Source organism: Balearica regulorum, chromosome Z, assembly GCF_011004875.1.
Source record: "Balearica regulorum gibbericeps isolate bBalReg1 chromosome Z, bBalReg1.pri, whole genome shotgun sequence".
Taxonomy (NCBI): Eukaryota; Metazoa; Chordata; class Aves; order Gruiformes; family Gruidae; genus Balearica; species Balearica regulorum.
Window position 1 is genome coordinate 55,771,486 of NC_046220.1, and position 15,743 is coordinate 55,787,228.

General features: G+C 34.1%; 1 protein-coding gene across 2 annotated transcripts in view; it reads left to right on the top strand.

The window, feature by feature from the left end:
• The window catches only part of BRD10 (bromodomain containing 10), a 52,162-nt gene that overhangs the window by 20,419 nt on the left and 16,000 nt on the right, over nucleotides 1-15,743 (top strand). The window contains exons 4-5 of one of the 2 annotated variants that reach the window (XM_075739500.1): nucleotides 2,827-2,903; nucleotides 8,378-8,467. In XM_075739500.1, coding sequence (XP_075595615.1) covers nucleotides 2,827-2,903; nucleotides 8,378-8,467 — 167 coding nt within the window. The remainder of the gene's footprint in view (nucleotides 1-2,826; nucleotides 2,904-8,377; nucleotides 8,468-15,743) is intronic. The other variant, XM_075739501.1, reaches the window with a different exon arrangement.

Genomic DNA, 15,743 nt, shown 5'->3' on the forward strand with positions numbered 1-15,743 from the left:
TGCCCACCTCAGCCTGGCAGTTCAAGCTAAGTGACTGCTCTGTGGTGGCATGGCTGAAGTGTTGGTGTGTCTATGCTACATGCAACAGGTTCAGTGGTATGCAGCTGGTAGAGGCTTATATCCCTTACCATTGCTGCTGGTTTTGCTGAATGTGTCAGCTTTTGGTCTGAGAATCTAAACTAGCAGATCTCGATATGTGGAAATCTGATCCTTGGTTAATTTCATCCAAAATTTTTTCCACTTAAAGGTAAGTGAATTGGAATACTTTTAGGTACTAAAGTCAGTTTGGAAACTGGACACAGGTGCAGCTGCATTGTTTCAGGAATACTAAATAGTTTTCCTTTATCATCTTTGGGTTTTTCCCTTGAAAACCTATTAAAGAAAACTTTTCTTTTAAAACTTGGCAAACAAGAAATAGTATTTTTTGAAAACCATAGATAACTTTTTTTTGAGAGAGAGATTATCAGTTATTGCTATAATTTCATTTGAATTTCAATTTGGTATTTTATAAGGATCTTATTAAGGTAGAAGATGAGTTTGCCGAAGTTAGTTTGCTGTTTGTATTAATCAAATACCTGTAGTGTTTTCTTATTTTTGGGTATGTAATATGTGCCTGCACCATAGGGCATCTGGTGTGTATAGTCACAAAGTGAGAAAGAGACTGTGGTGCTGCTCTGTACAGATACGTTCTTAGTTCACGGCAAATGTCTGCCTGGGACATTGTGCAAGTCTTATGGTATATATATTCTAGTAGGCATGCTTTATGATAACCCATATGTCATACTCCATTTTCAAAGACTTACTCTCCTTGATTCAGTTTATGCAGAAGGTAAGGCTCATTTTCCTTGTGCTTCTAGTCAGTTTGGGGGTTTTGATTCTGTCTGTTACCCTGTATCTTCCCTACTGTATGCTTTTCAGATGTTGCTGTGATGGAAGAAATATTTACTTTCTTTTTTTTGGTAATTAATTGTAGTTCTTCCTAACAATTTCCCCCCCCTTTTTCAGAAGGAAATATTGGGGGAAAGAGAGTATATTTCTGTTAACTCTGTTATTTTTTTTGGAAATAACACTGCATCATACAGCACCTGATGCTGAAAATATTCAAATAAATATTTGCTAAAAAGTATTCTGAAAATATTCAAATAAAATGAAAATTTTCATTTTAATCTTATTCAAATCTTTCTTTTTGTAAAGAAGCAAGAAGGTCTAGCTGTCCCATGTTTTTATTCCTTCATGTTCTTGCCAGATAACATTCTTTTACAGGACTATAACAAGGAACCATGATATAACCAGATTTCTTTTTGAGTCAGTTTGTCAAGAAAGCTTATATTGGATGTCTGCTTAGTTCATTAAATGGTCACCACTGTTCTCAGTAGTAGCAATTGTGTTTTCAGTGCAGCTGGATTCACAAAATACATAACAAAAATGCTGACTTTTTTGCCCATTGTCAAAACACTTGAGTTGTTCTAATAAACATGCTTCTCCATTTTATCACTTGTTCTGTAAGGTGAAATCTGTGAGTGTTTATCTTCTGTAGTTGAGGGCTCTTTAAATTGTGTTCAGGATGTGGAGTTTCAAATCTAGTTTGATTTATTGGGTTTTTTTATATGGTTTGATTTTATGTGGAACTTCAAATCTGGTTCCCTTGAGCCATGTCTCTTAAGTATATTTTATTTCAGACTCAGGTAAGATGTTCAGGAAACTCACATGTAATAAACTGAAAATAGAATAGTGTAATAAACTGAAAATAATAGATGCCTAGGCATCTGTGAATAGGTGTATGTATATCTACATACGCATTTGTACACGCAAGCAAGCATCTGTTAGGAAAAAATTAAATGCAATTCCTGCCAATATTTTCATTAGCATGAATATCAAATCTGCCTGTGTTTGTGTTATTACTAAGTGCCTGTAATGATTCTATTTGACACCAAATTTCACATACTTTGTATGATTTAATTTTTTTAGGTTTTTTTAAGGTTTTTAATTATTGTTCAGGACTCCTGAATGTGAGCACAGCGGTAATCTTAGACTGGTCTGAATGAACAGGTCAAAAGTGGGCTTGTTTCAATTTATCATGTGAATGTAGAAATTATCTTGCATATATGGCTCAGAGACATAACTACTTGGTTTGAGATACGTGACTTGTGAACCCTGATACTATAGGCAGTAAAACACTTGCCTTACCTTTAAGGAGATTTTTAGTTACATCCATGTCCTTATATAGCACAGTTGGGTGTGAAGGGCATTATAGGAAGGTGTTTGCTTTTTTCTAAAATAATAGGTTTTGCCACGGCCAGAAAAAACAAATCAGTAATCTGATTTCATTGGTAACTTCAGGATGTTAATTTGGGGATTTCTAGATATTGCTTGTGCTCTGAGGGTATTTTTTACTATAACATACCGAAGTCCCAGACCCTAATGTGTGGTTCACTTTACAGTGTCAGAGAACAAATCTTGCAGGTAAGATGACATATTCTTAAGTTTGTGGCATAAGTTATGGATTTCACTTCTTTCAGATCAGTGATTTGAATGTTTCTTTTATGACTTAAATTATTAGGAAGTATATTATGGGCCTTGTAGTGGGTTTGTTCTTTTTTCTTTTTTTTTCCTTTTTTTTTTCCCCTCAAAAAGATCACCTTACACAGATATTTGTAGTTTAATGTTTGCTTTTGCTGAGTCTAGTTCTGATTTGTCATGTTTACGTGACTTAACTGTCAGCTATCTGTTAGTTATAGTTTAACTTTCAAGTCTGTATGTAATTTGGTTTTATTAATGAAGTACAACAAACAGCATTATGAAGCTTTTCTCTTTTAATCTTACAAGGAAAAAAATCGGTATCTAAAAAAGCAATCACAAAGAAGAGGAAAGGTGTCACAAAGTCTACCATACCAGAATTTCAGGTAAAAAAATTTTTTTTAAGCACTTGAAATCTGAATGTCTGTAAAATAAGTTCTTTAGTTTCTGGTAGAGATTTTGGAAATCTTAATCAAAGATTAATTTCTCTCTTCTCATTCAAAAAGTTTAATCCGATAGTGTTTTTAAACATGCATTTCACCTTTTCTTGGTAGAAAACGTTTTAACATTTCTTATTATGTGTAGCTTACACATTGTATCACGGTATTGTTTAAGATCCCAGGTAAATCTGTTACAGGATAAAACCTGTAAAAACTAGTTGTTGTTCATGGAATTTTTAAGGTAGCTACAGTTTTCTGGGATAAAAGGACTTGGGTTTTGTATGAGGTGTGACATTGTGGTCCTTGAATTGAAACCTAGCTTGCTTTACTGAAGGACTGGGAAAATTTGTAGGTTCCTGTGCTCATCTTGTTTGCAACTTTTACCCCTTATCTGCATGTGACCTTTAGACCAGAGAGCACTAAGAGTGCTAATTGTGATAATAGTTTTATGGTACTGTAATAGAAGTGTTACAGTACTTCCGTTCTAAGTCACAATTTATGTATGAATGCCTGCTTTTACTGAAGTTCTCCTTTAGCTATATTTTTTTTTTTCCGAAAGCAATCTGTGCTATTCTGAGGAATAGACCCACATTAAGTCATCATTCTTGTGTAAAACCCTCACACTGAATTAATTTATTCCATGATGATGATGTGTTTCAGGTGGAGCAAGTAGAATTTCTGGTGATGAAATTGGTTAGTAACAGTCAACATTGAGAAAAGACTGATTTCTAAGTGTACACTGACTTTTATCTGTATGCTAATAGCAGTGACTAAAATGTTTCCTAGCAGTTCCAAAAAAATAGGTACAGTGTCTAAAAAACGTTATTTTTCCCAGGACATTACCTGCATGCCATAGATGTATGTGGTTAGGTTAGAAATATTTTTTTTACGATATTAAACTAAACTAATTTAACCTGTCATTTTTAAGAGGACAGGGAGGACTGGTATGACTGTTAGAAGTATTTGCAAATATTAAAACATTTCTATTTGGAATACTACTAAGACTTTTAGAGCCTAGTAAAGCATGCTTCAAGATACTCTGCTTCACATACATGGATTGCCAAGCTTAATGAAATTATCTAACTGTTTGAAGGTGAGAGTGTATTCTTTTAAAATACTTGATAAGACAGCTTGAGTGTGGCCCTGTGAGGTATGCCAGGGAGGGTATAACCATAAGAATATTGCTATTCATATCTAAATATCAGTTCTTTTGGAAAGAAAGTAAATAAATGAAAATTTGTAAGATATTTTGCATGCCTGCAGCCTACAAATGTAAAAAAAAAAACCATAAGGCACTTCATTTCATAAGACTAGATCCTGTACTTAAGTATAGATCCTTTACCTGAAAATCACAACTTGACATTAAAGTTGAGAAAATTAATATTAATAAATCTCCTAATATGTACAGTAACCCAAATTATACATTAAAATCAATTATTAACAAAAAAAAATCAGGACATAATTTACTACTTAATCCTAACATTTATAAATGCCATTTTTAAACAACCTTTTGAGGATATACTGCACAGATTTTCTGCACTCTATCATAGTTTGAATGTCATGGACAAAGCAGTAAAAGCATAGGTCAATGAACATCACTCCTTCCTTGTATGTGATTTCAGACCTTATATTAATTTCTAAGCTCAAGGCTGCTTTAAAAAAAAACTGAGAACAATAAATCAAAAAACAAACTCAAAATAAAAGCAGATGCAAATTAAATTCTCTTTACCAAATAAAAACCTGGTTGTAATATTTTGAAAATTAGTTGAGAAGTGAATTTATAGCTTCATAGAGTTAGTTGACTGTTGCGTATTTCCTTTTAAAAGAAATTCTGCGCTCCAAGCTTATTATTATTGTTGCTCATTAATGTTTTAAAGAAATTATAGTAATTATATTGCCATACGGAAGGGACACTAATGTGATTTTGGGGGGTTTCTTTTCCAGTTACAAAGTATATTTAGCTTTGGTAACACAAAGGCTGCTTTGTCTTAGTCTTTCCTCCTTTCCCCTCACATATATACACGTGTAGCTAGATAGACCTACATGTACTATAAGGAAGAAAGGAACACATGCATTGTAAGGAACTGGACTAACTTCAGCTTTTCTGTTTAACTGTGTCTTACCAGTTTCAGTTTTATCAGCTATGGTCTATATTAAATACAGATATTGAAAGGGGGCTATCTGGATATTTTCCACATGGACATGGCAGCAATAAAAGAGCAGGTTCATTGGAAATAAAAGTATAACTTACAATCATTACATAGATAATCTGAAGTTAAGCACAAGACCCCATTGATGTGAGTAAAAATTATGCTAAAAGATTGGCTGAAGTTAAGGGAGACAAAGAGGGAGCATCAGTGATCTGGGGGAGTACACTAGATTTGTATTTATGAATAGATCCACAGAGTAGATTTGTTTTTATAATGATAAATCATTCATTTATAATTTCTGAGAAATGAATCACAGGAGAGTCCCAAGTTGGAATAGAGCTTGGTCGCTGTGTCTTTCCTTACAAAAATCAGGGGAGATTTCCTGTCTCTCCTCTTTGAAGTTCTAGCAGTCAGTGAGAGAGCTTACTGAGATCCAAGATTGTATCCTAACAGGAAAGTTGAATACTAAATTTTAAAATTTACTGGAGTACTGAATACCTGAAGCTTTCATTGTATTCAGTTGAAAAACAGGATGCCTATTGCCTATGAAAATTAAGCCCATATGTAGTATGTACTGTACCTGATGTGAAAATGTCCATGTTGTAGTAAGCGTATACATCACTAATTACATGACTTGTACATTAATGGAAATATTTACAACCTGAATCTTTAAGCCTCCATGTAGTGTTCTACAGAATAGGGACTAATCTTTTACTACTTTTGATGAGTCATAAAAGAAACATTTTTTTCTCTTCAGATTCTTTTTCTCATAATAGATGATTAGAAGGCATGTTCTTCAAGAGCAATATGTGAAACTACCAGTGAGCTATCGGAATGTGACAGAATGATTAGACTGTTATATTAATACCTTTCTTTTTGCCTTCACATTAATTAACCTGTTAAAACATACGAAACATTTTAGAAAGGCAGTGCTGTTTGCAGAAAATTGAATTTCTAAGTTCAGCCAATTAAAATCCATGAGCAAAGAACACTGAAACATGCATTAGAGTCTCATTATGAGAAATAGCTAGATTCCATATCAAAATGATCATAAAAATATGCTACAGTTTTATTACTGTTCTTATCATCTTTCTTTCAAAATGCTGGCTTCATTCAGTAAGATGGGAAATGTTAACCAAGTGAGAGAAGTTTCAGAAATAGCTTTTTCTTGATCAGTGTGCATCTTTAGTACTGCATCTCAAATCCTACTGTGAATGAAGAAATATAAATTTCTTCTTGAACCTTTTTGTAGAAGTTTTCAGTACAGTATTGGAGTCTTTCAAATACTAAACTCATTTGGACAGTAAATCCTCTAAGCTGAGGTGCTGTTACTTTCCTTGTTTTACCAGTGGGTAATTGACACACAGATATTAGTCTCAAATGTACACCTCTTCTGATAAAAATTGGGACTTAGATTTGATTGCTCTTCCCTGTCAACACCAGCACAGAGACAACTAAACTTCATATATTTGCATTGTTTTTCCCATTAATGTAGTTTGGATTGGTATACACTAACAATTTTGCAAATCAGATCCTTATGTCTCAAGTTACTGTTCTGAAAATGAGAAACAGGACTGGAACCTGTGAAAAGTTTGACCGCATGAATTGTCTGATGACATGTAGGAGTTTTTTATGGTAGAGGCAAAGATGGAGTTGGTATTTTCAGGGCAGCATTCAACTAACAATAGTGAAATCATCCTTCTCCTTAAAAACTCTTGCCTTTCTAGAAGTGAGTTCCTAGAGAGAAATGCAACCACTTACAGCACATGAAGACAGTATCTTTCTTGGTCTCATAGGAGAAAATAAAAAGCAGTGATAAAACGTAAAAACTGGATTGTCGGGTGTATAGTCAAAGGAGTGGATTATAATTGCATAGGGAAAATCTTTATCCATGCCTTTATTCACTTTTGTCAAGGGCTTGATGTAACAAACTTGCACCTTTTTGTATAATAATACAGTATCATAGATTTCTTTGCAGGCCAGATGGGAAAAGAAAAGCCAGTATTTGGCTTCCAGTTTACACCTTACGTATTTGGAACTTCTTTAAGTGCAGGACAGACATGCATGTTGAACCTAGCAGAGTTACATATAGTAATACTATTTTCTGGGTTGAGGGAGAAACCCAGAAACTTTTACATACATTGTCTTCAGCAAGACAGTGCAAATTTCCTTATTCATTTGCTATTTTAAACATTATAAATGTGAACTTTAGTTTGAGTAACTCCAGTTCCCCAATGCTTTCACATGTACACAAGTGTTATGAAAATAATGGCATGTATGCATTAGAGGTTTCTGAAATTTATCTGTTTTGCTAAAGGTGTCAGCTGTTTTAATAGAGAAACAAAGGGTTTTTTTAATATGAATATGCTGCAAATCTAAAACTTCACATGTAATTGCAGTAAAAATATATTGTTATGAATTACTGATTTGGAAAAAAATTAAGAATCAGCAGTTGTATGATAAAAGCATTTTTGTGGTTTTCTTTTTCTGTTTGTATTTGATTTTCTTAAATTATTTCAACATGTTTTCAGTAGTAATGAAAACATTTCCACTTAAGGCTGTTCAGAAAGACGCAAGTCTTAACATACAATAAGTTGAAAGAACCTCGCAGCTTAATAATTTCCAGTTTATTAAGTCTTTAATTGCCCTAAATGATGGTAAGCCAAAACATACAGATTACTTTTGTTTGAGATTTTTTCCGAGAGAATAACATCCATATTCTGAAAGGAAGATTGTAAAAAGCTGTTTTCTAAAGATAGTAATAGGAAGAATGTGATACTTTTTCAAAACATAGGTAGGTAGATTTGATAGACGTGGCTAGGTTATCTTTCAGGAATACTCTGTGTAAACATATAAAGTTATGTTCAGGAAAAAGTTGTAACAAGTGTAATGATCTTATAACCACAATGTAGTCCAAAACTAGTACACTTTAATTCACCAGGGAATTGTTTGGTACTCAGATCTCTTTCAACTCATTACTATACTTGAGACAAATTGAGTAGCTGTCATTCACACAAGTTTTAAGAAAATACCTACATTTTGAAATGGAAGCTTACAGGCAGAGATATGGTTTATGTCTGAAGAGTGAAGTCTTTTCTTATTAGATTTTCTTCCTTGCTAAAAGTCCTATTTTTCAACATTTAAAAATGCTATAAGAAAATAAAAATCAAATGGTGGCACTAAGTAATAACATGTGCTTTTAGATTTTAACTTCATTGTACATTTTCCAAGTCCCACATTACCAAGTGTTTGTGTTCATTTGTTTTTTAGCTTATTTGCACTAATCTTGATGAACTCAGGGAATTAATCACAAAGATTGAGAATGAACTCAAAGATCTGGAGGACATTAAAAAGAAATCGGTATGTGACATTAAAAGCTTTCTCTTGTATGGGTATAAAACGGTGCCAGTTATTTGCTGCGGCCTGTCAACTGAAGATTTTATGTCTGTTCACTAACTGCATGAAGCCTCATAAGGTTGATATCTGGAGATTGTAACCTTAATCTTTTCTGTATGTAGTGCTCTATTCACAATGTTTTTTTGATAAGTAAATTCAGTAACTGTGTTGACACTTTTCACTGCCAAAATAAAATGTGAATAGTGGTAATACCTTAGAGGGAGTAGGTCATTTCTATTAAACATGTGACCATTCTTCCCTGAGGACAAACTCTTGCCCACCAAGCAGTTACAGGATAGAGTTCTCATATCTGCCTATGCAGTGCTGATTAGATCTTCTTGTGAGCTGACTCTTACGTTGCTCATTAGGATTCCTGACTCCTTTTGTTTGCAAGTAAATTATTAAAATTGGCTTTCTTTAGTTTTTATTCAAGTAGGTTGTACAGGAAAGCATGCTATCTGTCTTTTGATACCAGACTGAGATACAAATTTTACCAACGTACACTGGATTACTCAGTCTATGTAGCTGAAAACCTCAGGATAATAATGATTAGACAAGAGAATCCAACACATTTGGGGTTTTGTAGGAAACAGTGATTCTCATCGAGATGGTGGATGGTTTTAAATACATAAATAGTACTCATTTAAATGGCTCTCTACAGGCAACTCTTATTACTTTCTCTTTTTCACTGCAGTTTTGTTAAACCTTTGGTAGGCCTATCTGTGGCATTTCTATGAAGAGTAGTAGTTAAAAATGCTGCTTTTTCTATACCTTACAGATTAGGCTACTAATTTCTGTGAATGTCTTTAGTCTTACGCAGAAACAGTTTATTCTTAAATTATTTAAGTAGGTGAGAGGCAATATAAATTAGGAGTCTGAAAGACAAATTTCAGTGCAGATACTTAGCATAATAGTTGTTAAAATAATCAAAGGAATAAAACCAAACTTAACTTGAAATTATTTTGTAGTTGCTAAATTGCAAATTGGCTTTATGATAAGATTGTCAAGAGGTTATCAGAAAGGCTATGTCAACAATAGAAGAAAAAGCCAAAAATGAGAGTACACATCAGTGTATCAATAATCTTAGTATAGGTGAGACTTTTAGTCTACGAGTAAAACAGTACCAACAAGACTTGTTCAAGGGTAGACAAATGCTAAATATGTCATAATTGCTCTTTGAACTGAAATCTGATAATGTCATTATGTAATTAAGTTGCATGACTTCAGCAGGAATACTATGTTTAGTTCTAATCGCACCGTCTTAAAAACAACAAACACAAGTACAGGGGAGTTAAGATACAACTCATTCAGCATTCAGAAGTTGCAAGGTAAGGACAATCTGTGTGCTTGTATAGATCTATCAGAACATGATTCTGGGCTTCCAAACACTTGTGTTGTTAGAAATTGTATATAAATAAAAAAAGCTAGGATTAATTGCTGAAGAAGTGATTATAAGGAAACAGTAAAGTGAAGTGTTGATTTTTAAGAAATAAGTATCAGGCAAATTTTATATTCACTTTTAAAAAATACAAATAGATGTTAAATTAGATGAATAGTCAATAAACTTGACTTGCTAAAATGAGGTTTCACTTTGCAAGGGAAGGCGTTAGAATTTCATTTTTGATATCTAACACTATGTGTAATTAGGTTAGATACCTTAAAAACTGGAGGAAATGCAGATTTTCATTCTTCAGCTCTAACACAAATGACAGTAGCAGTTTCAGAAGCATCCGGAATAAAGTTTGTTTCAATTTTTCTTCAGTGCCTAGTCTATTAAGTAAACATTGTTCTAATTTGATGGTGGAAATTTGACCTTATGTGAAAGCTTATTTTAATATGATGGTGTTCATTCTGATGCTGTTCATGGACTTCTTTCTTGTTTTGACCCAAAGATAGTGGTGTTCTTACATGGTAACTTTATTGATTTTTGTTTGCAATAGTGACCTAGGTGAAGCCATAGGAATCATTCTTCTTTGTGGCTGACCTGCTCGGTAACTCCAGGTTTAGTAGTTGTTAGCAGATGCTATACTGAGAGAAACCCTCAAGGCAAGCTTTACAGCTTATGTTAAATACTAACACATATTAGAAACAGAGCTTGTCTAATTTATATTAAGACTTTAAAGTATAACCTTTTTCTTAGTCCTAACTGCCCTTTGTTTCCTAGGAGACCATTCTAGAGTACTTAAAAGGAATTCCTTCTCCAGAACTTGGAAGTACTGGAGGCTGTCATGAAAAAGCTGAGCTGTAAGACTTCTTTAAAATGAGTAAACTTACTGTTTTCCTGCGTTTTTTGCAGGTAGATGAACTGGTTGTTTCTGACACTTTTCAGAACATGAACTTGAGCCAACAAATGACACGAGAGATTTTTAGCCCAAACCAGTTTTGTTTGGCAAGTTAAAAGCAAATTAGAACAGGATTATGTAATGGAAAGCCACGGGTAATTTTAAGTGTAGGCATCACTACCAATTTCTCCTACAACAATGAAATAATAAACCTGCTGGAAAGGATTTTCATTGTTCAGTTGATTAAAACAGTTTGGTTCTGGTACTCTTTTGTACATCTGTGTTGTCTGTTGAATTAGCTATGAGTAATATTTTTCTATTAAAGTCTTGCACTTTTGCTTGATTACTGGTGATTTTGTTTCTAACAATGATGAGATTTGCCTTAGTGCAAGTTTGCCATAACTGTTTAGAGAGGAAAATTAAATTTGACCTCAGTTCTTTGATTTCAAACAGAAGTTCAGCTCAGTCTTAGTATTATCTCTTCCCTGACTGCTTCGCTCTTGAACTCTAGCCACAGTTCTGAAAGTGAGGCTGCAATTTCACATATGCTTTCAACTGACATAAGCCAAAACTGCTGCCAAATAAATAGTTGTTACTCTCTGTGTCTCTGGCAGTTTATATTTTCTCTGCCACCCTATGGAAGAGGGTGGCAAAATTCTTTGTTCAGCTACATGGTGAGACAGTTAGTCAGTGATCAACCTAACTACTTTTTTACTGCTGCTGAGATGTTTGTAACCCAGATCAGTTTTCTAGTGCAGTTTGTCATGTAGTTGCACAAATACCTGTGCTTGTGTTCTGTCAGTTTGAGGGGTCATTGTAAGGACAGGAGTGAGCATCTAGGAGCAAAAGAAAGTGGGACAGCTTTTGACCAGAAAAATGCCATTTTGTGGCAGATAAAGCGGGAACTGCAGAAAGGGGACTTGAAGGACTTGAGTCTAATGCTCTGTGCACTGTCTAGTGAAAGGATGGAGGATCGATCCCTAAGGAATGTCTAAGCTAGCTTTGGTACGTTCCTTAGGACATGTGAAGTGACATCCTTTCATTTTAAAGCAGTGTGACTAAAAAGTAGAGTTAAAATGGAATTAATAGAAGAAACCCACAGAATTTACAGTAACAGGAATCAGATTCTAGTAAAAATTATCTGGTTTGTAGCTAATACTGACACAGATAAGATGTGGGGGAAGTTACAAGCAGACAGTAGACAATTATAAATCTGAAGTAGAGCATGCTGGCTAAAAATTCTATTGAGATTTTATTGCATTCTTACCTCATGTTTGCTGAAAATTTAGACTGTATATATAAGCATAGCAGTTCAGCTGAATGTGAGCTCTTAGAAACCTGCAAACTAGCAAATTGATCAAGACACGCAGAGTAGCCTAATTCCACTTAAAAATCTATTTGCAGTATTGATGAAAAAATAGTTGTTGTAAACTTATGTAGCAGTGAAGCATTTTGCCAGTATATTTAGGATAACACAAAGGCTTCTGTCTAATATACGAAATTTCATTTATGAGAAGAGATGGTAAAGTAGCACCTTCTATCCTGATCAGTACTCAAGATAACAACTATCAGTTGATTTTGGATCCCATTTTTCCCTGTTGTCTTCTGTGTCAGGTAGAATCAGTGGGAGATTGCAGAGGGAATGGAAATATCTTTACTGCCTTTTGGATAGTCAGCTTCTCTTGTGATCTGAAGTCATTGGGGTTTTGTGTGAAACTGTTAATTAAGCTATTCCATAGATCACTTGTATGTATTTAACTGTTGCATATCATAGCATAACTTGATAAATTTTTTTATTCCCTTTTTGCCACTGTGTAGTGTGAAACTGCCATGATTGCAGATACTTGATCAAATAGTCAACTTTGGGCTTTTTTGTAGATGTCGTTTTGCAAGCTGACTTTGTAGTAAGTATGTTTATTGTAAAATGAACGGGGTTTTGACAAGGACATTTAATTCTAGACCCTGTCCTGATTATGTGAAAGCATAGATTATCTTGGAGAGAACATAAACATTGAAAGATTCCTTGTTTACTGAAGTGCAAGACCTTGTTTTGGTAGCACCATTGGATTTCAATCATTCCCTGCAAGTCTGATTGGTAAGTCCGTAGCTATCTGGGGAGTGAGAAGGGGGGCTGGAACACAGGATTCTCATAGTTAAGTTGACATGGTTAGAATGGATGAAGGGCTGTACCTTCCTGAGAAGGAGACAAGACTGTCCTACAAGGAGAGAAAAGGACACCAGCCAAGTTCACGACTAATTAGGGTTTGGAGAAAATGCATTGAAGATCTTGTTGTTTTGCAGAGGCCTCTAATACAGTGATGTTCTTGACTTAGTAGTACAAAAGGTAAAAAACTGCTTTAGAAAGATTTTGGGTTCTGCCATCTTCTAATGTTGTTCCTGAAAGTTTTAATTAGACAGTTGTACTTCCCAAGACAGGTGAATATCTTTGTCTGTCTTGGGGAGTGAATGTATTTTTTTAAGCGGGTGAATCAGAAGGTCTGAAAGCAAATTGAGGTTTTCTGCAGCGCTAAGTCCATATCACCTGCACAGTACACCTGAAAATACAGAGTTAAAAACCCACAGGTTCAGGTCAGAAATATTTAGAACCTCAGACATAAATTTATTTGTAGGATACAGAGGCTATCCAAGGGAATACATTAGGCCAGAATGGAACATATTTTCTATGTCTGCTTTTTTTTGAAATTCCAAACAGAATTTGTTCGTAGAAAATGGAAGTATCTAAACTAAGAGACTGTTTTCTGGTTTTTTTACTGATGTGCTACACTCTACTTTTTTTTAAAAAAAAGTTAATATATGGCAAAAATAATGTAAAATGACTCATTTACTAAGTAAAAGTTTATAAAATATTTCCTATGTGTACAGTAAGGAAATGGGAAATATTGTCATATGTTTGAAAATATTTGGTAGGGAAACTGTGTTTAGACAAGACCATACAGGAATTTCCCAAGATTGCTCAGCAGGAATTCATGTAACCATCAAAAATAGATTAGGGCTCTTACTAATATTTTAGTGAATTGGACCTCAACTTTATGAACAGTAAAGTGGAAAAATTTACTGTGTCTTCTCATTTGGGCCCTGTGGAAACTACTGGGTTAAATCTTACTCACTTTTTAGCAGGAGGTGGACTTCCTTCTCCCCATTCCTCCTTTCTCCTCTCCTGGCCTCTTTCCCCACTCCCCAGTGAAGTATGTACTATGCTTGAGACTTTTGCATGTGAGGAGTTTTCAGTTATACTTGTTTTCATCTGTATTATTATATTTACATAAATGTACATGCAAACAAATAATATTATAGACTGAGAAATCTGTGTTTGCACATACATTTGCGGGTTTAAACTGCAGATTAAGAGATCCTTATTCCAATAAATGTTTAGGATAACAATTTTAATAGACCTGCTTGAAGTTTTGCAGCTGAAAAATTTTCTTTAATTTAAGCTTTGCTTCTGTGTTACTATGCATCTTTGTCTGTAATGTGTCTAACATACTTTCTTTTTCCATTCTTTGTACCAAAAACTTAAGTTGTACTTTAGTCATTTCCAAATAGTCTGTTACTGCTTTTTCTGGCTTGTCTGCATCTTCTAAAAACACTGTTACGAGCCCAAAATGTTGAATGTTGAGTCTGAAACTTACACATTTACATCCATGCAGTTTCCTGTACTTCTAAGGAGAGATTGCGCATGTGGAGCTTTTGGAAATCCAACCAATTATTAAATTGTCAACCAGCTATTTAGTTTTATAATATGGATGAATTAAGCCAATTTTAGGCTTCAAATTTTGAAATCTCTTCCATAATAATACTTTTTTTTTCCCTCTGGTATTTCTGCATTCTGCTTATCTCACTAGCTTTCATATTTTTGTCCCAGTCTTCAGTTCTTCTTAGCTCCTCCAGTATCTTTTTCTGTCTATATTGTCAAGTTTTTTCACAACTATTTTCTGTTAACTTCCCATGATCTTTCATGCCTTTCCTTGTGTGGCTAGCCCTCCAATAAATATTTTCTAAGAAGCTTTCCTTAAACCAGTTTTATCATGTACCTTTCTACAGTTCCAAGTGTGGATTCTGCATCAAAGATGTGAATGTGTACATTTGATCTGGAACATTTTTGTCATAGAGGTACTACTGTATATTCAGAACGTTTGACAGTGCTTTCCATTTTGGTCAGTTAGTACATTATTTTGGAAAAAATTGTTCAAGGCATTCCTGTCAGCACACAGTTCTAACAAAAGACCTGATTTTAAGATGTTCAGCTGAAGAATAGAGAAATACTTGTATATCCAGAGTTAAGAAGATGCAAAATTCATCTATATGAAAAGGACTTAAGTAAGATCCATAATAGCTTAAAAGATACAGCTCTCTTGTAAATAGTTTAAGATACTATATACATCCAGTTTCTTCCTGAGTTACAGAAGTGTAAGTTAATATTTTGAAGTTCTGCCAGTGATGAGTAAAATGTGACAGTTCAGTGCTGGATGACTTCGCTTTTCTGAGTTAGGTTCAAAAAGATAGTAAGATCATACTGATAATAAACTTTCTCCTGTGTTTTTGTGTTTTATATCTTTAATATGGTAGATTAATCAACACAATGATGATCGTGTAGTAATTTTGCCTGAGGAAAATTAGACCACGTGGCTAAATGAATGAGAAGTCATTTCATAGTAATGAACTAAACCATGAGATAAAAGACACTATCAGTAGCAAGAAATTTATTGCTTTGTTTTTTAAAATTCATTTGTTTGCAATATTTAATAAGAGAGTGTGGGATACCACTTTAGGATATAGATTGGTGTGATCAGATATCTAGGTCATGGAAGTGCAAGCTGAAGTCTTTTAAAAAAAAAAGTTTCGGGGCTGATATAAGATATCTTTTCATAAGTTGCCAGTAAATGCTCAAAGATAAAATTGATTAAGAGGTGTCATGAGTCTTTCATCCTGACTATATC